General features: G+C 41.5%; 1 protein-coding gene across 1 annotated transcript; it reads right to left on the reverse strand.

Moving 5' to 3' along the window:
* Positions 1-233: 233 nt before the first annotated feature.
* LOC306937084 (alpha-2-macroglobulin-like) lies at positions 234-27,714 on the reverse strand (the record flags this gene model as incomplete). Its single annotated transcript, XM_079520754.1, has 31 exons — positions 234-506; positions 1,124-1,200; positions 2,867-2,972; positions 3,320-3,385; positions 3,483-3,573; positions 4,572-4,699; positions 5,191-5,403; positions 5,855-6,042; positions 6,364-6,532; positions 7,262-7,336; positions 7,734-7,890; positions 8,962-9,053; positions 10,434-10,624; positions 10,822-10,917; positions 11,214-11,265; positions 11,455-11,579; positions 11,701-11,827; positions 12,033-12,261; positions 13,181-13,310; positions 14,568-14,619; positions 15,765-15,914; positions 16,628-16,773; positions 17,325-17,388; positions 17,653-17,862; positions 18,749-18,925; positions 19,130-19,242; positions 21,214-21,382; positions 24,062-24,114; positions 26,323-26,470; positions 26,761-26,929; positions 27,635-27,714. 30 exons carry the CDS (start codon positions 27,712-27,714, stop codon positions 1,154-1,156), a joined length of 3,813 nt encoding a protein of 1,270 aa, XP_079376880.1. The 3' UTR covers positions 234-506; positions 1,124-1,153.

The raw sequence follows: 27,714 nt of genomic DNA on the forward strand, positions 1-27,714 counted from the left end.
TTTGGATACCGGGTGGCCAATATTTAAGCACGGTACAGCACGGTACAGTGCACGGTACAGTGCACGCGCATGCGTGCTAGAACGCCTCACCTTGGTGAGCATACCGACTCCCACAATATGTAACTGTTTTTAGATCGTTTTGAAATTTGTCTTAGCTTTTTATTTGTAAACCTATGTAATTCACATGTATATCTTTTGTTTTTCTGTCCTCATGCTTCCTTTTTTTTTTTTTTTGTCATGTTTCTCACAAAGAAAGCATTCTATTGCCTTTTGATTGTTACTCTTTCTGGGAAAATGGCGTTGCGACATGCTGTGAGCTTGTAGATTAGCGTTTGTTTTACGTTTGTGCGACACGTTGTATGACAAAGTAGGGCATTAATTTACGGGAAAAAATATATAAAAAAGTTGAAATAATGGAGATTTCTGAGCAACGGCGACGCTATAAGCAGGTTTATTGCCAATGTTACTGGATTATAGGCGGAAGAATGAGTTGTCTCTTCAAACATCTGTGGATAGAAAAAAAAAATGTATATATCAGGAAAAAAACTGTTCTTATAATTTAATGTGTTATTTGTTCATTCAACATTACTGTCAGAACTTGAACCTGAGTTTCTAGCTATATACTTTATACTCAGCAATAGCCAAAACACTCCCTCATGGCTTGTCATTGTAATAATCCAGTAAACATCTCTACAGTGATGTACACGTTTCTTGTACTATGTTGCATTTTATGAGGTCTTTATGATGTTATTTTGAATGGAAGCACATTGGGTCAACTTCTGTTGTTTTTAAATGTGCTATACAAATAAAGGTGGCTCTTGACATTAGTACATCATTTTAGATCCTAAATTACATGCTATATATGAGGGGAGTACAAAGTTGATCGTGGAGATTGATCAGTATTTACAAGTACAGATAGCTTTCCACATGTATATGGGACTTAAAGTGATTAATTTGGATACACTAGTCTACATCTAATCTGGTAAAGGTAAATAGTCAAGTCAACTCAAATCTTCACCTTGCCGCCATAACAAACAGACACAACACAATGAGCAATCATTATGTAAATATACATATTTTCCACATTATATGATATGGTGATGATGAAATAATGGAACCGTACCTGCAGTACTGTGGCAGACATGCATGGTCATTACTGTGAACCACAAGGATAGCTGTATTCTGTCTGCCAATGTTCACCTGAGTGAAACAAAGTCCTGTTAGCATGTTTGGAGCAACAAGGAATAGCCTACAAGAAAACAAGACTCAAGTAGCCTAACTGCATGAACTTAAGTACAATTTAGATTTTTGAGTGGTGTAAACCACTCCTACAACTGGCTTTTTTGTGCAGAAAAAATGAGCATGGTTGCTATGTTCACCCTGTTGTAATGACGTAATGAAATCACACCCGGGTGAACAGGGTGAACATAGCAACCATGCTCATTTTTTCTGCACAAACAAAGCCAGGTAATGAAATCACACCCGGGTGTGATTTCATTTTTGGTACGAACAGACACGGGTACATTTTTGAGTGGTGTAAACCACTCCTACAACTGGCTTTGTTTTGAGTGGTGTAAACCACTCCTACAACTGGCTTTGTTAGTGCAGAAAAAATGAGCATGGTTGCTATGTTCACCCTGTTCACCCGGGTGTAAACCACTCCTACAACTGGCTTTGTTAGTGCAGAAAAAATGAGCATGGTTGCTATGTTCACCCTGTTCACCCGGGTGTGATTTCATTACGTCAGACATGATTTCATTACGTCAGACAGGCTATACCTTACACCACTCAGTTCACACGGGTGTGATTTTTTTTATATATATTTATTTTACTTTACTTTACTGGAGTATTTCTAATGTTCAGTACTTTTACTTCTACTCCACTACATCAGAGACAAATATTGTAGGCCTACTTCCATACAGTTATTTGAAAACCTTAGTTTTTAGTTCACAATCTCACAGGCTCACAATGCATCGTAATGCCACACATTGTGAGCAGATATAACCTCACAGTGCACCACTTTGTGCCACACAATTAGCTTGTAGATCTGCTATGTGCTATTTTTGAAATATCTTGAAAATGTGTGCAAATCTTTGAATATACATTTTCAAAGCAAGCATTTAGTAAGTAAAATAGGTAAAATGTGGGGCATCCTTTACATGAAAAAAGTTTGAGCACTATGGACAAAACATAGAACATAGGTTCTTCAGAAAACTTCAGAAGACATTTGTAGGATCAGCCTCATTTGTTTGACCTAAAACGTTTACATAGTGGGTTATGGCAGCGTGCAAGGTGGGCACAAAATGTTGGCAATTTTTGTACTTAATCTGTAGAAAATGAGATTATGTGTGTTATCTATTACATGGGACTGAGCTGTCACTGTACCAGTTTTGTTTTGGATACCGGGTGGCCAATATTTAAGCACGGTACAGCACGGTACAGTGCACGGTACAGTGCACGCGCATGCGTGCTAGAACGCCTCACCTTGGTGAGCATACCGACACCCACAATATGTAACTGTTTTTAGATCGTTTTGAAATTTGTCTTAGCTTTTTATTTGTAAACCTATGTAATTCACATGTATATCTTTTGTTTTTCTTTTCCTGATCTGATGTATTGTGATGTTTTTTTTTCTATATGATATTGTATTGTTGTATTGTATTGTATTATTCGACGACACTGAAAATGAGTTTGATTACTCAGTGTAATTTCGAGAATAAACAAAACTTGAATGAATTATTATTATTATTATTAGATTTACACAATGTTTCCTACTACACTATTAATCACACATTACGTTTGTTAAGAAGATATTTTCTAATGCTGGTCTAATGCTGGTCTTCACAAGTAGACTCTCATAACTCACTTGGATGGTAGTAATCGTAGATCTTGACCAGGGCTGGCTGCAGGTTCTGAACAGCGACCTCCTGTATGACCTGTAACTCGTGGTTGATGGGTATGTCTTTGTGTAACTGTCAGAGAAGAAGATTATATCAAGATTTTGTTTCTATATCTCTACTAACGGCCTGATCGGCCTGACCCCATTCCCCACTAAATGGGGGACCCATGCCCATGTCCTAAATACACAGGGAAGACATGATATAAGCATATTATAACCACCATAACCTCCATACAAAGTACAAAAACTATGGCACCCCATCTTTAATAAAAGAGGAGTGCATGGCTTCTCTACATTATGTTAATTCAAATTTCTGAGTGTGAATGGGTCGATTCTTATACCCCCCGAGCTAAAGATTTTTGCTGCAATGATGAGGTTAGATTTGTATATTGAACATCAAGTGTCATTCACCAGTCTCACCTCTTCTAAATAAATGTGGACATAATTGTCCTTTAGTGTCAAACGATCTCCCAGCAGAATCTTCAGCTGTGAAGAAGAAACCATAACATTCAACTGGTTATTATGTGGACTCTAACTAACGTCTACACTAGTACAGTTGAAAGGTTTCTTTTTACAACCTCACCTTGCTCCAAGACTCTGGTTCAGGGACAAATCCAGACAACATTGCTACTTCAATTAACACCATGTTTGTAGGTGCTTTATCTCCAGTGTATCTGTAGAAGGGGCAAAAAACAAACAAACATTTGTGTTTTATATGAAAGTATATAGAATTTCATACACCAAAAAAATAATATTATATATATATATACACACACACACCGGTATATATTTGTCCTTTGTTGTATGCCTTTTTACTATGGTTTTTGTTTATCTGTGCGGCACATTCAGTTTATGTGTGTACACAGTGTATAATTGACATGGCTGTACTGTAGCTCATGGCACCCCAGGGTATCCTGATGCCATTCCAGGGGTGCCACAGAATGATTCGATAATATTTGCAATTGACCAATATTAATTACAGTATAAAATCATCATCATCATCATCATCATCTTTATTATAATACAAATGGGTACAGTACAGCCTATCATACAGTTGTCCTAAATGACAAAATAGAAAAAGATGCCATGAATATAAGATGGTAAAGGGAATGTAATCTAGAGGTGCATGGGGTGCCCTGAGAGTCAACCGAACACCAGTGGTGGTAAAAGTACTCTTTGTAAAAGTATCAATACTGCAATATAGAAATACTCAGTTACAAGTAAAAGTCCGGAATTCAACATGTACGAGTAAAAGCACAAAAGTATTGGTATCAAAATGTACTTTTCAAATGTATAAAACTCTTTTGAAAATAATGTGTCTCATTGTGACGCATTGTGAGCTTATAGATCGGCTATTTTCAAATGGCCGATATGTAGGCTATATAGGGCTGAAGTGGTTATTGTATTGGTTAATGTATGTTTTGTAACAATAACCAAAATAATTGTGAAACAAAATGTACAAAGTAACTACAGTAGTAACTAAAGTTTTCAAATGATAGTATAGTGGAGTAAAAGTACAATATTTGCCTCTGAGATATAGTGGAGTAGAAGTAAAACTACTGGAAATTGGAAATACTAATAATAGACTTAAGTAAATGTAGTATACTTTACAACACTGCCAAACACGTTTGCGAACTACTGCAGCAGTTCGTTCTCTGCACGAGGTCCTTACAGGCTCTGTAGTTTCAAGGTCATGTGCGGTCTGTGGGAGGACGGACCGCGGCAGCTGGCCTCGGTCGACACGTTGACGGTCAGATTGCTGTCCTCCGCTGGCGTCGCAATGTTGTATCGAATAGACATCTGAGGAGAGAGCACGACGTGTGAAGCGAGGGGCGCTCTTGTCATCATACATCATCATCACGCCGGCCAATCACAATTTGCGTCCTCACTTTTCCGCCTTCACTTTTCTGCCCTCACTTTTAGCTTCAATATGTACTTGGTCAGGCAATGGGGTGATCAGCCAATCACGAGCCAATGTTTGTGTTCTGTTCACACAACCCCCCCCCCCCCCCCCCCCCCCAACTAAAAGACAGGTCATTTTATGCGTGGTTGTTAGCCCATCTACAAGCTCACAATGTGGAGAACAGAATAGGGCATTTTTTACATTACATGTACAGTTTGAAATAAGTTAAGTCTGTCTGTATGTGGGCTTTGTGAATATTTAACCAATGAAACGTATTCAAAAGAGCTAAATAATAACAACATATTTCCTGAAAAGTAACCGTTTTGAACAGTGAAAATACTGTGCGTAGAATACGTTGTATAGTAATAAGACACAGATAGAAGCTAACCTGCACTGAGACACATGCGTCGCCTTTGACCTCCAGGATGTACTTTCCACACAGATCTCGGAGCGCCCTCTCCTGGTACAACAGCCTGTTGCTCTGATCCACGTGAAAGGTCTCAAAGCCGCTGTAGGACTTGATGGTCACAATGCTGGAGCCCTCTTTGCTGGAGACCAGAGTGGAGTAGCGGGACAGCGCCTGGATAGCAACCACCGTGTCCTACAAAGCATGTATTAGTACTTTGCTAAACAGGCTAAAACAGCTACTTCCCAGGGACAATCTCTGGTTTATAAATGAACAAGCCAGGGGGAAAAAGGGAAATACCGTGGGAAACACTTATTATGAATATTGAATCCACGTTAGTGCTAGATACTGTAACTACTGAGCTGGAAGCCATACACTTACAGTAAATATAAATTTCACCTCTTTTTACAAACACAGACCATCATGCAGCGGACAGACAGACAGACAGACAGACAGACAGACAGACAGACAGACAGACAGACAGACAGACAGACAGACAGACAGACAGACAGACAGACAGACAGACAGACAGACAGACAGACAGACATGTAATATCTACGATGAGAATAAACAGAATGACCCATTATTCCTTTTGTGTGAATGTGTGAAGTTCTCATGACCGTCGGTAGTATAGGCTATACTGTACCTGTGTGGATTTGAAGCCTCCATAGGAGTTCTGCTGGCGGGCCAACCACCGGACGATGCGTGCGGCATCACTCAGCTCCTCGGTGGTGGGAGAGCCGGTCAGCAGGGCCAGCAGCACGTAGGAGCTCATCTCTACTGACAGGGAGGCTGAGGTGTCGTTGGAGGTCTGAGACCAGTAGAGGAAACCACCTGGGGAACCAGCCAGATGCAGACAGCCACTATGATTCACACAGCCATTAATAATGAATCAACTGCATTATACTGTACATCAACTAATATACACCACTTCTTCCCAAGCAGTAGGCCCGGGACACATGTGTGGGTCGCGGACCCATTTTTAAGGGGTGCAGGTAGTCTCGCGTAGAACAGACAACTATTCCACAATCTCCGAATGCTATATAGTCTGGAACTACACCTATACCTCCTGTGGTTCTCTTCAGGAGGTTATTTGTACACTTTGTACACTTGAAATGAAGACGTTTGAGATCCACAGACTGTGAATTATCTCACCATCTTGTAATGAATTGTTGCGCAGGTGTTGAAGCAGAAGTGTGCGTGTCTCCGTCTCTCCGGCCAGTGAGAAGGTGTAGGCCATCAGAGCTGTGGTGTAGGTGTTGGTCTTCTTGGCCTCATCGATGGCTTCCCTCAGACAAGACAGACTCTGCTCCACCACAGGGTCCTACAACAGAGACACACACAATCCATATGAGACCAGTGCTTCCCAAATTCAGCTCAAGACCAAAAATGTGGTGTCTCCCCGCACCCAAACTTACCAAAATACATTATGAATCGCCATTCAAATAACTGTGAACATAGGCCATCTACAAGTTCACAATGTGTTGTGAAGCTTAGACAGACTCCATTTCTTCTTCTTTTTTCTCTGCATAAATTTGGTTATTTAACTTAGAACTGTGGGTTGTACAAAATGTGCAATCAAAATTGCTTGGATCATGACTTTCAATGTTACTCTCAAAGTCACAGACCATTGTGTACACTCTCCAGAGTTACAGACACATAAGAGTGCATTTTCGAGTACCTAATTATCACTGCTTCTTTTTCCTTTTCTCCACAATTTAGTCGTTATGTCATTTTTATCCTCATAACAGACATTTCTAATTTGTCACTGCTGTTGTATCCTACTGGCTCACGTGTCAGTGAGGAGCCCCCACCAGGAGGACATACTGTAGCATCTCAGTCCTGCTCCTCCCGCCCAACACTCCCTGAGTTCGTGCATGCAGTGTCAAATACAGTATCACTCTCCCCGCTCCGGCTACCCTCCCCCGAACATGGCCGACCAAGCCGGACGCACCCCGGTGGTTTCAAAACCCCCAGACTCTGCGGTGGTGGGCAGGGACCTTAACCACCACGAACCACCTTATCAATGATCTTCAACACAAAGATGACTCACTGAAGGCAACACATTGATCTCCAGGAAGGCAGCAGTGATGTAAGCAGTGAGAGTCACTTCATCTGACACTCCGCCCTGTAGAGAGGAAACGCATGGAAATCACACATATACACTAACAATGTATTGTATTGCATGTCTTCTTCTATATGTTTCAGATGAATGAACAATGAAAATGTAATTGAATATACATCAGACTACAATGGAAACAGGCCATCAATGCTTTTTTTTGTTATCCCTTTAGCATTAACAACGCGTGATTGTACTTGCTGTACTGTTTGCAACTTCAATCATTTCAGCAATTTGAAAGTAGCAAATAACATAGCAGAACTACGTAGAACCTCAAAATGTGGCACCTTGTAGATCTTCTACTTTTGTGTGACATTGTAGTATGACAAAATATGCCATGTATTTACAGGAAAAAAAGCATAAGTATGGACCCAACAGCAATGGTATATGGACAGGTCTCCCATACCCTCTGTCTGTTGTTCAAGAGTTTCCCAGATTGTTTAAAACAGCCGTTGCTCTTCTGCTTGCGCTCCAGCCATTTACTCGCTTGGTTTATGTTCGAACGGTCGATGAAGACGAAATCCTTTGCTTTGACAAGGGATTTGAGGACAAATGCAGTCAACCTAAAGATGGACAAAAACATTCACTGACTCCTTTTTCAAGTTTGCAATTGTTTGAGACACTGTTTGCATGGATATCCCATCATTCAATCATTCAGTCCCAGTCCAAATCATTCAGTGAATAATACTGCATATATACACCTTATTTCACGGGCCACATTTTTGTGCTAAGGGCTGGCTACTGCTGCACAGTCTGGTGGCCAGAGAAGGTTATTGAGGGGTGCTAGCCCCTCCTATATGGTTTAAGGTTTAAAAACGCCATTGACAATGAACAGAGTTTATTGTTTGTTTTGTCTGTTTTGTCCTCAATGTTGTAAGATAATAAGAGCGCCCGGGTGTGATTTTTGTCATGGTATGTTTCCATAGATTTTATATAAATGGGGTGGGACATAACATTTCTATAAACTTATTTAATTGGATACACAATCAATTAGTATATCTCTGCTGTCTGGAAGAAACGACCAATTCCAAAATGTAATTTTTCCTGGATCATGTGAAAACATCTATTTTTTGTCCAAGCACTTTTTAATACTTTTCATTGGGGTTAAATATTGTTTAATCAACACACAGATGTAAAGGGTGTTGAATAGCACTGATTCATGAAAAAACTACCAAAACCTATAAAGTAGAGTTAGGTGGTTTCTTCCGGACAGCAAGTATATATGCCCCTGAGTGCGTCAACTTTATTTCTAGTTATGTAAGGAGTCGGACGCCTACTCTTGGCTTTGGGGTCATATCTTATCACCCTGTCAGGGTACAATGACCTGCTCGCTATTAATTTATGTATAGGCCTACTGTGCATACGTTTGTATGTTATTTGTGACCACAATCCCCAGGGCTCTATACTAGATCTGCTCTACACAAAATATCTTTGTCAAAATAGCTCCCATGTATTGCACATGGGCTATTTGTTCATCCACGCGCACACACGCACACGCACACGCACACACACACACACACACACACACACACACACACACACACACACACACACACACACACACACACACACACACACACACACACACACACATGAGGAGGGCTTTAGAAAGTTCTTATATAACATATCCTCACCATGTGTTCCCTTGTCCAATTCCAAACGTTGTGTAGGAACCATCTCTGTACCTGAAGTATTGTAGCCTCTGGAAGCCTGTGTTTGCATTCACCTCATGGTTAGTACAAAGTCATGACAAATACACAGTGGTGGAAAAGGTACTACATTACTGTAATACTGCAATGTAGAAACACTGTTACAAGCAAAAGTTCAGGAATCAAAATATACTTGAGTAAAAGTACAAACGTATTACAATGTCTGTTGGCACCAAAAAAAGGGGAAACTAGAAAAAGTGCCCTTCTGGGCACAGGTCTCCACCGGGAGGATAGGAGTGTGAGTGTGATGTTTGGCAAAATGTTTAGGAGCAATATAAACGTGTGTGTGCGCGTGTGCGCGTGCGTACATGCGTACGTGTGTGTGTGACGTGGCTTGGCCTGTTGTAGCACCACTATGAGGCTGATTTGAAAACTGTCAAGTGGCATTTCTTCCAAAGCCTAGTGGGAATATGCATGCACAGTTTCACCACAATCGGACGCTGTGTTGAGTAGTTGTGGCGATTTGTACAAAACGGCTACTCCTGAAAAGTTTAGAAACCAATCGTAGCCAATGAGGGTGGATTATGAGAAATCAAACAAACCCGTCTTGATCACATGACTATGGAGAGCATGTCTACCTATTTGCGTGAAGTTTGGATAAAATCTGAAGGAGTAATATTAGAAAATGTGTTTTACATATGTCGGCCTCCTGGTGGCGCTATAAAGAGCAGATGTGAACAATTCCAGGCAAAGGTTTTTCCTTGGCCTCTAGGGAGTTGGCATACAAAGTTATCCACAGATCCGTGCAGTTAGAGGTAAAAACACTTTTCTGCCAGTTATAGCGCCACCATGAGGCTGAGTTCACACGATGTGTTCATGATTTGCAGCATTTTGTTTGAAACTGAGCACTCCTGCTTGCTTTGGAAGCCAATCTTAGCCAATCAGGATGGAGTCTGAGAAATCTGAAAGACCTGTTTCGTTGAATGGCTCTAGAGAGACTGTGTACCAATTTGCGTGATGTTTGGACAAAATCTGTAGGTGTACTGTCCAAAAACTTGTTTTGCACAAAGCGGCCTCCTGGTGGCGCTATAACAGGCCGTTCTGGACATTTTGGGGCAGAGGTTCATCGTTGGCATCCAGGGAGTGTGTGTGCAAAATTTGGCATGGACCGGGTTAACGGTGCCAGAGATTAGCTGATCACAGACGGACGGACGGACGGACGGACACACGGACGGACGGACGGACGGACGGAGTGCAAAACATACTCTCTCCCCATGCCTTCGGCCTGGTGGAGACAAAAAAGAACGCAGTGAGGACAAGGTGCAGGTGTGTTGGAGGGTGATAACAGGAGTACAGTCTCCATAATGTTAAAGGTGGATTGGACATGTGGACATGTTTATCCATGGAAGCAAGTTGAAGAGAACTCTAAATAGATTAAAACAATCCGGAGGCAGGGCGTTTTTTGACTCGCCTCTCTTCAGGAACTGAGTGACCTTGTAGTCGACGGCGGCTGTCAGCTGCTCTGTGTTCTTCAGGTACTCCAGGATGTAGATGTTGGGAGCCAAGCGTGCCATGCTCTGTTCCCCACAGCCGTACGGCATCCGGAGCAGTCCACTCAGGTTCAGCATGACACGACCCAGGATGTCTCCTGTTGTTAGGGGGAGAGAGAGAGAGAGAGAGAGAGAGAGAGAGAGAATTGAATAGGTCTGTGTAGGTGAGAAACAGGCATTAGCAAAGCATAGAAGAGACAGCTATAGGATGCTGAGAAGAGGACATTGTGGGAGATAGAAAGAAAGTTGTCAAGTACTCAACCCAAAAGATCTAAAGGCTAAATTGTGTCTTTACCCAGGACGGATACAGATGAATGGACAGATCCCCAAATCACAAAATCCTGGACACAATCATGGAGTTGTAGCTTGATTTCCTTCGTCAAGGTCTCTCCTAGACAGAGAGAGAGAGACAGAGAGAGAGAGAGAGAGATACTGGTCATTGCATGTTCTCCTATACTGGGCACCTGTCTGTGGGCAATGTTGAGCGGGAGAGTAGTAGGACGAAGGCTCCATGTCCTCCTGGTGGGGACTCCTCACTGGCAGGTGAGCCAGTAGGATACAACAGCACTTCTTTCTGGAAATAAAAACGTCTAGGTTTCCTAGGCTACAACAGCACTGACAACACAGAAATGTATGTGGGGAGGAATCAATTGGCATAACGAAAATAAAAATAAAATCCACAGTTACCTTCTGGGCACAGCAGCCAGCTGTCAGTCTTAACCTTCTCTATTCCCTCTGCCTGAAAAGGCAGAACATTCATTCAATTCACGCATTGGCCCAACGTAATTACTCTGTTTACACACGCACATGATGTGGCTGCATGAATAATTGTTCTCTAGTTTCTAATTGTAACGTCCTGTCTAAATGCCCGGCTGCAGGATCGTGACAGAATATGTCGCGGTACGTGCACTGAATACCAAATGCCTACCTTGACTATCAGAGAGCGTGTGATGCCATCGACGTGACCTCTCTCAGGAAAGCTGACCACCTGGCCGCCACACGATGCGTCGGACGACGTCACCGCCTCGGCACTCACAGACACATTGACAACACCTATACACACGTCAACAGTGGAAGAAGGAACACCCAGCAACCCGTTAATTGTATGTATATTAACCCATTAAACCTCCCGGCCACACTTTGAGAACCCCTTGAGGCAGACTACACGTCTCACCTAGGACAGAAACATCCAGAGTCCAGTGGAAGGTCTTGCGTCCGTCGGCACAGAGGCAGGCGGAGTACTTCTCGCCGGGGACGGCTGAGAGTGTGTAATCTCTCGAGGGCCTCGGAGTCACACTCACCTGCATGGGGAAGAGACAATATGCCACCACTAAGGGGATTACAGACAGACAGACAGACAGACAGACAGACAGACAGACAGACAGACAGACAGACAGACAGACAGACAGACAGACAGACAGACAGACAGACAGACAGACAGACAGACAGACAGACAGACAGACAGACTGACTGACTGACTGACTGACTGACTGACTGATGGAGTACCATGATGCAGCTAGACTGGTAGTTGAAGACGGTAGCCTTCAGGACAAAGCTCTCCCCTCTGATGACGGAGTACGGCAGACTGAGATCCAGGAAGAATGGTTTGAACACTCGGAGCTCCTTGGGAGGAGCCAGACCGAAGCCACGTGTCGGAGACAAACAGAAAGCCACCGTCTCCCATGTGGTGATGGTGTCTGGCACGGTGAGGGGCATGTCCTCCACCCCTGAGTCCCTGGGTGGAACAATGATGAACATAAGACACATGGCTCTATGCAGTATGCACATAGGCCATTTTAGAAATAACTCGGCCTACTTCCGGGCCTCTTCCAAAGTATCTGATCGGCCCTTATTTGGTCATATCGGGTCATATCGGTATCTGCAAATATGCCAGTCTAACCACCGATCCGACACAGGGGTGAGGGGTTCACACTATGGCAGGTAAATAAAATGTTGGGACATGTGGAGTTTGCTTTGGAGTTGCCCAAACTGCAAGTGCACATTTGAGTGAGAAGTCTGCTATAAACACAACACAAGATATATAGCGAGATAGCTATAAACACTATTCCCATCTGTGGACTTCAAAATAAGATATATATTTCTTTTTTATTATTACATTTATTATTCTCTGGTATCGGTATTTGGTATCGGTATCGGGTAACACAGAAATTGTGGTATCGGGATCGGATCGGAAATGAAAAAAGGGTATCGGGACATCCCTTGTATCGTTTTGCAATGCAAATAATCAGTATTGAATCGTTTTGCAATGCAATCAATCAAATCAATTGTATTAATACTAAGTACTTACATCGATAAATGTGTGTATTCTCTGTGTTCATGTCAAGGCGTGAGTTTGTCCATGTGTTCAAATACAATGTCCATCTATTTGCCAGATAATCACTGTTTACTTATTAAATCCATAATAATAAATGTTTCCCGTAAAAAACCTGCAATATTTTTTTCACACACATTTAATCTATTTGCTAAATAGCTACTGTATCAATTTCAAATCATTGAATCATATCGTATCGTATCGTCATAAATAATGAACCAATATCGCCCATGTGACTTGTATCGTATCGTCAACCATGTATCGTGTTACGTATATCGTATCGCTTTTAAAACGTATCGTTACATTTTGATGTCACACTCACCCCATCTGCACCAGCTCCCATATCCATGTCTCTGGGAAGAAGGTGCGTATTGTTTGTATGGGTGGTGGAAGTGGAGAACTCCAGATATACCCATAATCAGGAACCTCCAGCCGCATATCTGAATCCATATCTGAAAAACATATTTTCCTCAGAATTCAAACTACGATAGCACACTGCGATGAGCTGACTTCATGCTTGGTGGCTGGGTCTTACTTTAAATAGTGTCTACTGACAAGAAGAGTCAGTCATCCAAACAATGTCTAAAATAAGCATAAGGAAGTAGTGAAAAGACTACTCAAGTTGTGTCAAGCTATTTGAGTTAATTCAATGACCTCATACATGTTCAATATAATGTGACAGAGCAAAGAAAAGAAAAAAGAAAAGAAAAGAAAAGAAAAGAAAAGAAAAGAAAAGAAAAGAAAAGAAAAGAAAAGAAAGACTGTAGTTCATTACATGTGACCCTAATGCAATGGAGTGAAAGTTAAAAAGTAAAAGAATCACAATAGGCCTATACAATATTGATTTAAAGTGTAAAGCATGTTTCATTATAACTATATACTCTCAAAAACTGACTAAAGCAAATGTAACTGAGTAAGTGTAATTCACTGCTATATAGGCTACCAAGCCCCCAGAAAGGCTGGCCAACGTTGAAGCCGCGAGACCTAGTGGTCAGAGCTGGAACTGCAGACGGGCCCCTGCATTTAGCGCGAGGAAACCCTGAGCAGCTGCGGGGGTTTAACATAGAGCACTTCCGGGTGCTTCAAAACGCCACTGAGCAACTTCCATTTAAATGAATTACAGGGGGCGGGGCAGTCCGCCCTCTATACTTTATAACTCTATATGCTATATGCTATATAGTATAGAGGGCGGACTGAATATATAGTATATATATGAGACGTAGCTTGCGGAGTTAGTTCATGCAGACATGCTGGAGGGGGTTCATGCCATGCTCAAAGGTGCACACTCAAGGGGTTAACATGCTGCATTACAATGTGGGTGTATAAGTGTGTGCAAGTCCCACACGTCATTCACCGATGCGGCAGTCAGCTGACCAATTGGGCGGGCTACTTAAGCTCACTAGACTGCATGCTCTTCCTGCCTTCCTCTGCACATGGTTCCTGGTTGTATGTGATGTTTTCTCCACCACCCCAGCACCACCGGTGGGCTCTGCTATGTATGCTCCCAATGGGGGGTTTTATTGTATATCTATCTTCCTGCTCTTAATGTTTTATGTTGGTGCTTAATCGTGCCGAGCAGGGAGAAAATCCAGCAGAGCCGAACACCAAGTCAAATATCATATGCACACTCATTACTCATTCTGTAATAAATATTGGTAAATCTATTCGTGAGTTGTCTGACTGAAATATAGTAGTATAGTATAGTATACTCACAGCCTTGTCCTTGTCCTGTCTCTGATTCTCCTTTAACTCCTGGATGTCCTGCACGTGGGGTGCATAACGTGATCAAATTTGTTACCATCTTCAGTCCCAGATCCTAGAATATATGTCATATAGTAAAGAAGTATCCTAAAGTAGCAATTCAAACAATAATACAATGAAAAGCAAATATGTATCCGCTTGACAATAATTTATTATAAATGACAATTGTGGCACAGCTACCTTGAAACCCACACACACACACACACACACACACACACACACACACACACACACACACACACACACACACACACACACACACACACACACACACACACACACACACACACACACACACACACACACACACACACACAGGCTTCCAAACTGTATGGCCCAAATTCCCCAGGAGGTCTTCATTGTCAATAAAAGATTGCATAAAGGGTTGCTGCTTTCTATAAAGAAGAAAAATATCATTGTAATGTTTTTTGAAGAGATACCTTAAACACTTCGTAATCATGCTCAATTTCATCACATCGCTCTCCATCGTCAAGTGCAAATGGTATATTTCCTCTCATCACTGGCAACAGGTTAAATATCTAATTAAAGAAAAGAGCATAGCAAAAATAATCAATTCAATTCAACCCTAGGTTAGCTGAGCCTGAGTCCAATGTAACGAAAAAAGGACCTAGTTATTAGACTGTCAACCTACAGGCTGTTCAAAGACCTTCCATCAGGGGACATTTTACATCATGACTACCTTTACTTTTGATACTTTACATATATTTTAATGCCAAATCTGTTTGTGCTTTTATTCAACTAAATTCTTTAGGCCTATCAGACTTTTACTTGTACATCGTGGTCTTGAAACTGTTACTTAACCACTTAAACCCTGCAGCATCCGTATTGTGAGGAAGGCGTATAGCTTTCACCAGATCGACAAGCTGACAACGTGACACGTTGTCGATCGGCAATTTTCAACGAAAGCTTTCCCCACAATAACACAAAACATAAAATACACTAGTATTGGGACTCCGGTTATATGGGGTTTAAATGGTTGAGTGGAAAAACAAATGCGAGCACTTTCTTCCATCGCCGCTTTAACATTGAGGTCCTTCAAAACGCCACTGAACAACTTCCATTTAAATGAATAGCAGGTGACGGTCCGCTCTCTATCCTTTATACTGGAAACTCTATGGTCGCACCTTGTCTGCATCCAGCTGTTTGCCTGGCTCCTTGACGAGCACACTCTGGTCGACGGCGCTGACCCCACACAGCGAGCCTGCCGCGGCCGACACCTGCAGCGTGCTCTGTTCTCCCGGGGTGGCCGTGGACGGAGAGAACGCCAGAAACACCTGACATCACGCCAACAAAAAAAAAAACATCACCTTTGACTTTGTGATGAGTAACGCTGTTAGCCCCCACTCACATCCAAGCTATTCGCTTGGGTCAACCTGACAAGATCTAATATCTATATATTCTAAATTGGCTATCTCTTCTTGATATTTTCATTAAAAAAATATGTATAAAACTTACATTCAGATTTAACTGATTTCATGTTCAGAATGTATCAAATATAGCAAAAATGTGGCGATACAGCTCACGGTGAGACTGTTTTATCAGCTATTTTTAGGGTTGTCCCGAAAAATCGGTATCGGCAGATGCTCAAACTCTAATGATCGGAATCGGACCGGGAGCAAAAAAACGTGATTGGGACATCCCTATAGCTATTTTGGATACTTTTGTGCATACTCTGTACTAAGAAGTAGGGCATTACTGTCAAATGAAACATTTATCGGGCAGCACTAGTATGTCATTTTTCCTTGTACCTTTAGTATTGGTATTGGTCTTGCTTATCAGTTTTTAATTTGCACTATCCATGTAGCCTTGGGTAGGAGCTGGCCTATAGGTCCGTAGCATATCCTTTCCTTCACTATCCATATAGTTGACCAATGTACATTTCACAGTCCACAGGCCTACCGGTAATTTAATTTTACTTTATTCTGGCCCCTCGTCCTCCAGAGTTACCAGATGATAGAAAACTGCCAGAGGCGGGACTTGAACTGACCTCATTAGAGAAGCATTTCTCTGTGGTGAATTCTGCACGGTGAGCGATGATCTTCTCACTGGGGAGGACAGCGTAGGCCAGCACCTCCAACAATGGAGCCATCTCTGGGCTGACGTCCAACTTCAAGGAGATCTCACCCTCGGTGACTGGAACCAGAGCAATGTGGAGGGAGAGGAGAGGAGAGGAGAGGAGAGGAGAGGAGAGGAGAGGAGAGGAGAGGACATAACACTTGAGTGATATACAGCTGAGTCTCTAAGACATGAGGCAGATTCTACAACTGCCTTCTAAATCAGTAGTTCTCCCACTTTCAAGATGTTTCAAAATGTTCAAACAGCGCTGTTTTTGAACAGCCAACACAAAAATCAGAAATGACATAATTTGCCTGTAGCAGATTAAATGGTTGAACCACCACTTACTGTACATGGTGGTTGTCACATTCCTGTAAGGCTTTGTGGGGTGGGTGTCTTTCTTTCTTTCTTTCTTTCTTTCTTTCTTTCTTAAATTACGGGCATGCTCAATAAACCATCATTATCAGATCACAAATGTTGACATGATTACACCTGACACTATACTTACACTATAGTATAATGTAGCCTACTGTTGGTCCATGTATCCAAAGCTATAATATAATAATTTGTAAACTACTGTACAAGCACAGGAAGCTCCACACATGATCAATGCTGTTATGTTGACTTACCTGAAGAATGGAGCACTTGGACCGTTACAAGTCCTTGCTTGATAATGGTTGCTTTGGACAAAATCTGGAAACAAAAGAGGTGAAAATATGGAGAAGCATTCATGCTGACATCAACACATACTGTGTGGTGGTGCCAATACAATATCAATTGCATTTTTACAGATATACATGGCTCAGAAGTCATATGCAAAGGAATATTAATATACAAGATTGTGCGTGCGTGCGTGCGTGCATGCGTGCGTGCGTGCGTGTGTGTGCGTGTGTGTGTGTGTGCGTGCACGTGTGTGCGCGCGAGTGTGCAGTGTGTGCGTGCGAGCGAGCCACTCACCAGGTACATGAGGTCCACAGGGCCTGCCGTCTCTCCAGCTACAGTGTAGTGGACGGTGATGGGGTTTTCTCCACCGCAGAGCAGTGGCCTCTCTACCTTCTTCACCTCCAGTGAGCTCCCTGGCCTCCTGACCGACAGGCGATGTTGCCGTTCCACATAGTATGGCGTTCTGGCGCTGGGGTGTCTATTTAGCTCTGGTTTAGCACTAGCCTTCATCATAGCAAAAAGAGACAGAACATGTTTTCTTTTCATTCATTCATTCATTCATTCATTCATTCATTCATTCATTCATTCATTCATGGAAACATGCCTCTTCAATATTTGATCTGACCATTAGTCCGCCTCATAAAACTACAGGTTGATTTCCATGAAATTGCCTGTGCCTGCATGAACCACAGAGGATGAGATTGTTGTTTAATTGTTTGGATGTGCGATTGTGCGTGCTCTTCTACTTGTGTTGCTTCTACAATTGTTGTTCTCCGGAGGATGCCCCCAACAGATTTTGGCGACCCAAATCCTTTTCACCTAGAGCTAGCTGTGGGCTAAATTACCACTTGCACAGTTGCACACATAGGCTATCTCAAAATAGTATGTCCATTATCATTCCCTGTTGTTGGTACCGTGTACTGCATTCACCTGTGCGGCATTATTTATTCCAGTCAGTTCACCTTTTACGGCAGCCATTTGGGACAATACTCTATTGGGTCTATTCTGACATTATGAAAATAAAATAAAAAATGCAACAAATTGCGGCTGGTCTAACCCTCCAGCCGCATTGGTCGATGTCCTGCTGCATGTGACTTATGATCTCCCTGGTCTCTCCTGTCTCTATCAATGTGGTGGACCACTGTCTGTTGACTTATGATCTCCCTGGTCCCCCTATCCCTATCAATGTGGTGGACCACTGTCTGTGACTTACTGTGATCTCCCTGGTCCCCCTATCCCTATCAATGTGGTGGACCACTGTCTGTGACTTACTGTGATCTCCCTGGTCCCCCTATCCCTATCATTGTGGTGGACCACTGTCTGTGACTTACTGTGATCTACGTGGTCCCCCTATCCCTATCATTGTGGTGGACCACTGTCTGTGACTTACTGTGAGCGTGATCTCCCTGTCTGACGTGTTGAATGAGAATGCGGCCATGCCATCGCCATCCGTTTTGAGCGTCAGTATGTTACGTGCCGAGTGCACTTCACCTTGTACATGTTGGTGTACAAACATGTACACCAACATGCCGGGGATGGGCATGCTGTTCAAGTAGCGTGCTTTGACCTGTCGGAAAATATGTAAAATAGAAGTAATAGAAGAAGAATAGAAGTAAGTATTGAAAATATACTCCAGTAAAGTATATATATACATATATACATATATATATATATATATATATATATATATATATATATATATATATATATATATATATGTGGAAATATAGGTGGAAAGATATAGGTGGAAATTATTAATATTTTGACTTACTTTTCCTTCAATCACTGATTGGCCCTCATACACCTTGGATGTCACATAAATAAAGGAAAGTTCTCCAATAGCATATGAGATATCGATCACTTTCCCTTGTGGCCGTATCACTCCTGGGGAGAGAAAAAGACTGTCCATGTCACTTCAGTGTTAGAGACATCTCTTCATTCTGATGAGCTGCAGGTGAGGCTGAAGCTCATCTTCTTCATCGTTAGCCCCCGTTTGGAACCTCACCCTCCACTGTTAGCTCCGAGAAGACGTTGTGTGACAGGATATCCCTGCATAAGTCGAAATGAGTCGAGCCCTCCAAAAACAGTGGCAAAAACCCTTTTCGCAGTATCGTATCCAAAAAGTAAAGGTATTTCTACAGAGCTACAGATGATAAAATTAGTGGAAAGTAAACATTTTAGAGCGGGGTGAAACAACCACTTAAATCAGGCTTAAATTGATAATTTAGTGAGCCTGTGGTCAGTCAACCCCCGTCCACATGCGCAGTACTGCTTTCGTAAAATCACATTGGGAAAACATGGTAGCCTACTGGCTGACTTCATAAGCTTTGTAAGCGGTTGTTTCATCCCACTCTAAAACATGTATTTTCCACAGAACCTGTTCTCGGAGCGTAGGGTGAGGTTCCAAATGGGGCTACTTCATCGTTTGCTTGTAACTATTCCATCAGGTGTTAAGACTTGCCTGTTCCATCTTCCTCTACTTTAGAATTGAGGTGCAGACGATCCTGGAGAACTTTTGGATCAAGTCCGGTGAAGGCAGACATTTTAAAAGTAAAGCTGGCGCAGCCGCTCTTGTCCGTCTGTACAATATACGAAGAAAAGAAAGAACAAAGAAAACACTCAAGAAGTGAGTAAGTGAATAATTAGTCGATATACGAATGGCTTGGAGTTGATTAGAAAGAGGAGGGGGGTGGTATTGATTGAAGGACAGACCGACAGACAGACAGACAGACAGACAGACAGACAGACAGACAGACAGACAGACAGACAGACAGACAGACAGACAGACAGACAGACAGACAGACAGACAGACAGACAGACAGACAGACAGAACGATCAACCACTACTACGCAGGCAGGAATCATTGATACCTGTTTTCTCTCTTTATGACAGGGTGCAGTAATAATAGGCATGCCCTCTGGGTGTTCCGGAGTGAACTTAAGGGGGATAAGAATGCCTCCTTTAAATGATCGACACAGCTCCACTTCTGCCTTACCAGGCACAGGATGCCCATAGGTATACCTGATGAAGTAATGAGTAAAAAATACCTGTATGAAAAGGGCTTTTAGGGTTAGTTATACTCTGTGCCGCCATGCATGCTGGGTTAGGATTCGTTGGTAAAAATGGTGCTGTTTAACTAATGAGTAGTAATGACATATCACCTTATATGCAAAAGAGGACATGTCCTGAATGTATTTAATCCTTCCACCCATGCTAGAAAATGTTTATTTCAACAGCATATTTCAAAATCTACAGTAATATCTTCTAAAATAAATGTTGTCATTTCCATGCATTTCGTTGCTGTCGGAAGGAAAGCACCTAACTCCACCTCTCCCCCTCTCATCAAGTAATTGACAATACAGGTCTATAAAGTCACAATACCAACTTTGATGAGGCAGTATTTCTTGTTTTTTGGAGTTAGGTGGTTTCTTCCGGACAGCCTCAAGAGAAAATAGGAGGGAAATTATAGGGCCTCAATGGAAATTATTGTGTTTTTTATCCTCTGTGATGCTATGACAGTATTATGTCAGGAAAGTGCAGCTGTGTTATTTGTTGTCAACCAGTACTACAGAAAGCATCTTACTGTACTTACGTTGCACAGACTTCAGCTGTGAATTCATCTTCTTCAAAGCTTATCTCCTCACGTGCTTTTACGTTTACATCAAATTTTGGCAAAACTGGGAGCAAAATAGCACATGCTTTGTTATCATGATACAACGCAATACATAGCATATACACATATTTCTATTTATAGTTTATATATTCGTTCCAGCCTGGTGGAGATAACAATTGCAGTTGTAGGCTTATAATTTAGTTTGGCTATTCTCCCTCCCACATGAAAATGAAACCAGTTACCGTATTTCTCGACCTTGAAGGAATGATCGAATCTCCAGATTGTTCCAATCTGAACAATAACTCTGTACGTTCCTTCGTGGGCCTCAGGGTTCAATGAGTAGGAATTCTGCAGAATTGTCCCATTAGATCTGTGTTTCAGCCACTGTCCTATCCGGTTCCCATAAGCATCCTGTTCAAACAGAAGAGAGGTGAGTCAGATCGCCACAATTAAAATGATTTTTGAAGGCCCTCCAATACATTACATCATGTGGCACCCAAGTCTATGGGATTTTTTGTCACAAACTGTCTGTCAATCTGTCATGAACTATAATCTGTGTACTGTGTACTTTTATTATGTAGTGATGCCCTAGTGTTTCCTGTTCTGCCTAGTTGTGTTTGCCTGTCTTGTCTCACCTCCCTGTGATTACTAGTTTTCTCCACCTGTGTCCTGTTATTCTCCCAGCCAATCCCAGAGTTGATTGTTTGTTCTGTTCACCTGTGTATTGTGGCCCTGTGTGTACTTAAACCCTCAGTTCCTTATGTTCCCTGAATCCCTGCTTGAGTATAGATGTTAAGGTGTTCTGTAAGCAGTGTTTCCAGTCCTGTGTGTAGCCTTAGTTTTGGGTGAATAAATCCTTCTGCATTTGATTGACCTCCTGCCTAATTTGACCAGTTTGTTCTGCTGCATTTTGGGTCCTACTTCTGAGTCGCACCGTGACATTTTTAATGTTTGTTTAGAGCACTTAAGATTTTTTTGCCAGCCAAGTCTGTGGACTTTCATGTTTGTTTAGGGCACTACATGACAACGTAATTTTGTCTTGTGGCCGATATAACGACCGACCGACCGACCGATGGATGGATGGATCGATAAAGCATTCATTACTTGCGCAAGCAGAGCGCGCAAGTACTAGTTTCGCAGGACGATGCGTATGCACCGTCCCAGCAAATGACGTAATGACTACTCGTGCCTGATACGGCAGTGGTGCCAGATTACATACATGTATACATAGGAGCATTACCTCTAATCCTCCCAACACTAAAACATAGTGTCGTCTTTATTACGTCATCATTGAGAGCTAGTCATCATTGAGAGCTAGCATATGACGCCAGTTATACCCTGACGTCATATGCTGGGACGGTGCATACGGTGCATATGCATCAAATGTAACTACAGTATACCGTATATATATATATATACCGTATACTAATCAACATACAAATTACATATACATGTAGAGCCATTTCCTGTAATCCACCCCGACATTGATCGAGATATACGTCACCATCGAAGGCATTGGGTCCTTTAATCCACATCTTTATTACGTCATCATTGAGAGCTAGTCATCATTGAGAGCTAGCTATACCCGTTATACCCTGACGTCATATGCTGGGACGATGCATACGCATCAAAAGTAACCACAGTATACCGCTAATCAATTTACAAATTACATATACATATACACGAGATATACGTCACCATCGAAGGCATTGGGTCCTTTAATCCACATCTTTATTACGATATACTTCATAATACTACTTTTTTACGTGCAAAAAGTAGGTACGTAGCAAATAGCTAAACCTAATAATTCAATATTTCAATCGTTCTTTCAAAGAGAAGCTGAGATTTGACAGTTTGTAGCGGTCGACAGTACTTGCGCTCTCCGCTTGCGCACTAGTAGGCCATTTATGGCCTACTTGTGTGCAACAGGCAAGTAGGCACTCGACAGAGTGCAGTTCTAGTTCAATCTGTGATGCTTGTTTTTATGCAAACACACACAAGGAGTGTGTATGTTAAACCTTTTTTACCCATAATTAAAGTTATTGGTCTGCTTTGATGCTTGTAAAAAATACATAGGAATGAAAAGAAAATAAATAAAAAAGAACAATGCATAATATGTTAATGTAATGAAGTAAGGAAACAGTCAATCTTTGTAGACTGAACAATTATATTCCCAGGTGGATTTAACAGTAACATGCACCATTCATTCATCACTGTGTGAATATGAACAACAAATTAGATGTCATTCTGCGTTGTGGGAATTGATGCTGTATGCTTACTGCAAAGGGTCTTACCTCGATCACTACAGTGTTGTACTACAAGGACAGAAAACAAAATGGATATTATGTTAAACAGGCAATGCTTCTCTTACTAGTGTATACACACTCAATGGACACATATTCAGTGTTCACAGTGAGACTGGGTGATATGATCAATAGACTATAATAAAAACATAATGTCATCGGTAGAAAAACAAATGTATGAAACTTCATAATATAGATACAATATAGTGTTATTTTTGCTTAATGTTAGGGTAAGTGTATTTTTTTTGTTAAAACTAAAGTTTTTTGTTAAAAAGTTAAAGCTTTTGATCATTGCTAGGGTGTTTATTCAATAACTGGGCTCTCTCTATGCTTGTCTCTCCAGCTTTTAATAAACTGAAAATATATGTTCAGATGGGTTGCCAATTTCAGCCAATCAGGAAAAAGTAGCCATGTATCAGCAAGTTTCAAATTTGTTGCTGATTTCTTTGTGTCATCACTCCTGTATCCTGTATGAGTTATCTCGCCTGATTGGATAAAACCGGTGATGAGTTCTCTCTCCTGATTGGATAAAACCGGTATCCTGACATTTTACTATAAAGATCTGGAGAGACGAGGATACCCCTGTCACTGAACACAAATTCTATTGTAGTGAGTATAAAGCTATTTAATAGGCCTACTTATTTTAACAAATGGAAAAAACACTTACTGTACCGTTAATGTGTAATTTGTCTTGTTGCTTTTGCACAGTGTGACAGCAACGTTAACCTATCATTGCAGCTCAACAACACTTCAATGAAGAATGCTTCTTTGTTTATACGTAACTCACCAGCTGATTCACAGGTCTGAACTTGGTATCCATGGTAACCACTCTGAAATTCACTATGACACATGAAAGAAGATGAATAAACAGTGGGGATCACTGGAACTGTAGTCTTGCGTAGCCAGACAACTATCCACAATCTCCAAAGCTATACTGTAGAGTCTGAAAGTGAACTACACCTTCTGAAATCCGAAACAGGAAGCTGTCACCTGTGCCTCATTTCTGTTCATCGAAATATATCTTAAAATGTATTTGTAATTTTTGTATTTATTTATTTATTATGTATTATGTATTTTTATTTTCAATTCTGCTAAACTACAAAATTAGCAGAATGCTTCGATTATTTTGATTAATATCAGGATCAATTTGTGCGACTGTAAAGACAAATCGGATGCGTGGAGGAGGTGTCACATCCGCTTTATGGCTTGATCATTTTCAGAGATTCCGTTGCTCCAGACTGTATGACGGAAGCATTTGAAAAGTGTGTGAGGCAACAATCTGGCTCGCAAGACTACTGGAACTGCATGGGCTCTCCGGGTAGTCCCGAAAGTCTTGCCTGTATGGCTTTTGCAGGCACACATGCAGGCTCTGGAATGCCCTGCCTGTGGATCTCGCCAAATCAGTGTCTTCTTTAAATCACTTCTGATCCTCGGTTAAATGAATGTTATCTTATTCTTACCCATTGGTGCTGTTTTTTTTTAATGTTTTTTTATCCCACGATTTTGTAACCCATTATTCACCCCTGTGTCAATTATCTAATGTGATCCTGGGCTCTACACAAGGAAGTTAAGGAACACATTATTCCAACCAGTTCCTCTCCCCTCCATCAGGCGCCCCAGCTGGCCAGGGGGAGGCAGTTTAGAGACCAGGATTACTGGATTATTCCTATACGGGGGAGAACATGCAAACTCCACACAGAAAGGCCCTTTCGCCAACCCCGCCTCGGGTATGGGCACTGATGACGTGGAGGAGGAAACACGCCGCCAGCACCCACAGCGTCCAGAGCGGGAATTGAACCCAGGACCTTCAAGCTGTGAGGCGACAGCACTACCAACTGTGCCACCGTGCCCCTATATTGCTGTTTTATTTCTTATGGTTATCATGCCGCGCTTTACCTTAATTGTTCTATAAAGTATGGAAACCATTAGAAAATCCATGGAGATTTCTTTGACTGAAGTTAATAGGAGAGCAATCTTAACAAGAGCGAAACGTATACATTAAAACATTATCTTTGAACCTGGATCATCATCAGCATAGGCTCATCAGTGATTACACTGTCAGTTGTTTTGGATTTCATATTATTCTTTTAGTTTTGAGTTATTGGCTCAGGAATGCAGGAAAAAAAACATGAATTAAATGATTCATTGTAGGAAAAAAAACACACCCGTGTGAACTGAGTGGTGTAAGGTCTTATATAGACTGATCAGCTGTGGTCTGACGTAATGTCTGACGTAATTAAATCACACCCGGGTGAACTGAGTGGTGTAAGGTCTTATATAGACTGATCAGCTGTGGTCTGACGTAATGTCTGACGTAATTAAATCATTAAATCACACCCGGGTGAACTGGGTGACCGTAGCAACCGTGCTCATTTTTTGAGCACAGACAGACAGACAGACAGACAGACACGTAAACTAACAAAGCCAGTCGTAGGAGTGGTTTACACCACTCAAAAAACATTTCTTGGGGGTGACGGGGTGAAACTGACTGATGACACTCCTTTCAAACTTTCAAGATAATTTAGTAGCATTTCCAAATTCTTGAATCTCTTTCAAATTCATCTAAACCATACATACATACATACATACATACATACATACATACATACATACATACATACATACATACATACATACATACATACATAAATTTGTATCAGTGGTTGTTGAATAAAAGCTATAAAGCAACATTTCATTAATGTTATATAGTACAGACCACTAGAGGTGTCAAAAATAATCGATTCAGCAATGCAACGTGATTCGGCCGTGCAGCAATGCAATGCAGCAATGAGACATCGATAATATAAGTACTGTAGGCCTATAACATATCATTATAATATAGTAATGTGTTGTTCAGTATACTGTATCTGACTGCTTGTATTGACAGATGGAAATAATTGCCATGTTGTGCAGTAATACAGAAAAGTGTGATGCATTGCAATGCATTGTAGAATCGAATTGTTACCTGGTGAATGGTAATCAAATTGAATTGTGAGGGCAGGGCCAATGCACACCTACATACCACACCATCAAACACAGCCGGGTTACCTGTTTGTCCTGGGAGGTAGAATGGTTTATCTGTTTGGATGAATGTCATGGGTTTGTAAGCTTTGAACATGATTTTCCTTTTTTCCATGGATTGGAATGTTTGACCTTGGACCACCACCTGCACTTCAGTCGTCTGCACGGCTGGTGCCTACGATGAATATACGGTGTGTCAAGTTAAGAATAATTCATATAGATATCATTGTTGTCCAAAACTAAAATGAATGATGGCACAAAACACATGCATATTGATATCCATTTGGTTTTCTCCAGCATCAGATTTCACGCACGCACGCACGCACGCACGCACGCACGCACGCACGCACGCACGCACGCACGCACGCACGCACACACACACACACACACACACACACACACACACACACACACAATTTATTTATGTTAAACATGAACAAGACAAAGCAAAATGAAGAAGTGCACCTGGAATAATCTGCAGAGGTGGAATGGCTTGTCAGACGTCTCCTGGAAGATAATCATTCCAGAGAGAGAGATGGTCATGGTCACAGTCTCCTTGAGCTGCAGAAAATCCACACAGAACTTGGCCTCAGAGCCTGCCTCGAGAACTGCAGGAATGGCAACCATGTATTGCCTATAATCACAATCAAATGTAATGTTTGGTAAATGGTAAGGTAAGGTAAGGTACATTTTTGTTATATTCAAAACAAATGTTACAAGGTGCTGTACAATAAATAATAAAACAAATAAAAAACAAAGCAGTTTAATAACACCAAAATATCACCAATACAATATCATCAACACGATGTATTATGTACTAAAATACCCATTTGGTATCCTGACAGATGGATTTTCAGGCCTGTTTTGAAGGAGCGTCACACGTTGGGAGCTACAATATACAACGCCAGAGTGCAGTACTACATTTTTGGTCGAAATTGAGTTATAACTAAAAATGAACCCATTGGTGTCTCTTTTATCTTGTGACAAAGTTTCAGAGTTTAATTCTTGTTTGTTTTAGAGAAAAAGCGTAACTCAAAACCAAGGCAGAGTGCATGTTGGGGTCAAGGTTCAAATCAGTCATTCAGATTTTATGGGCATGAGAATGATGTCATGAATACACACACTTAAAGTAATATCACTAAGTACATCTACTCCACTTATGTACCATTTTGATTATTATTTAGAAAACATACATAGACCATAGCAATTTTCAAACGATTATCAAAAAGGAACATCCTAATGAGTACCTTTACTTTTGATTACCGGACATTTACTTGTAAGTGCTTCTACATTGCAGTATTGATACTTTTATTTAGGTAAGAAATGCGAGTACGTTTACCACCACTTAGGACTTACGGCCTTGCTGCTGCTTGACTGATACACATCCAGCTGAAACAGGCAGATAGAATCCATCTCCAT

The sequence above is a fragment of the Electrona antarctica genome (assembly GCF_951216825.1).
Source record: "Electrona antarctica genome assembly, chromosome: 14".
NCBI lineage: Eukaryota > Metazoa > Chordata > Actinopteri > Myctophiformes > Myctophidae > Electrona > Electrona antarctica.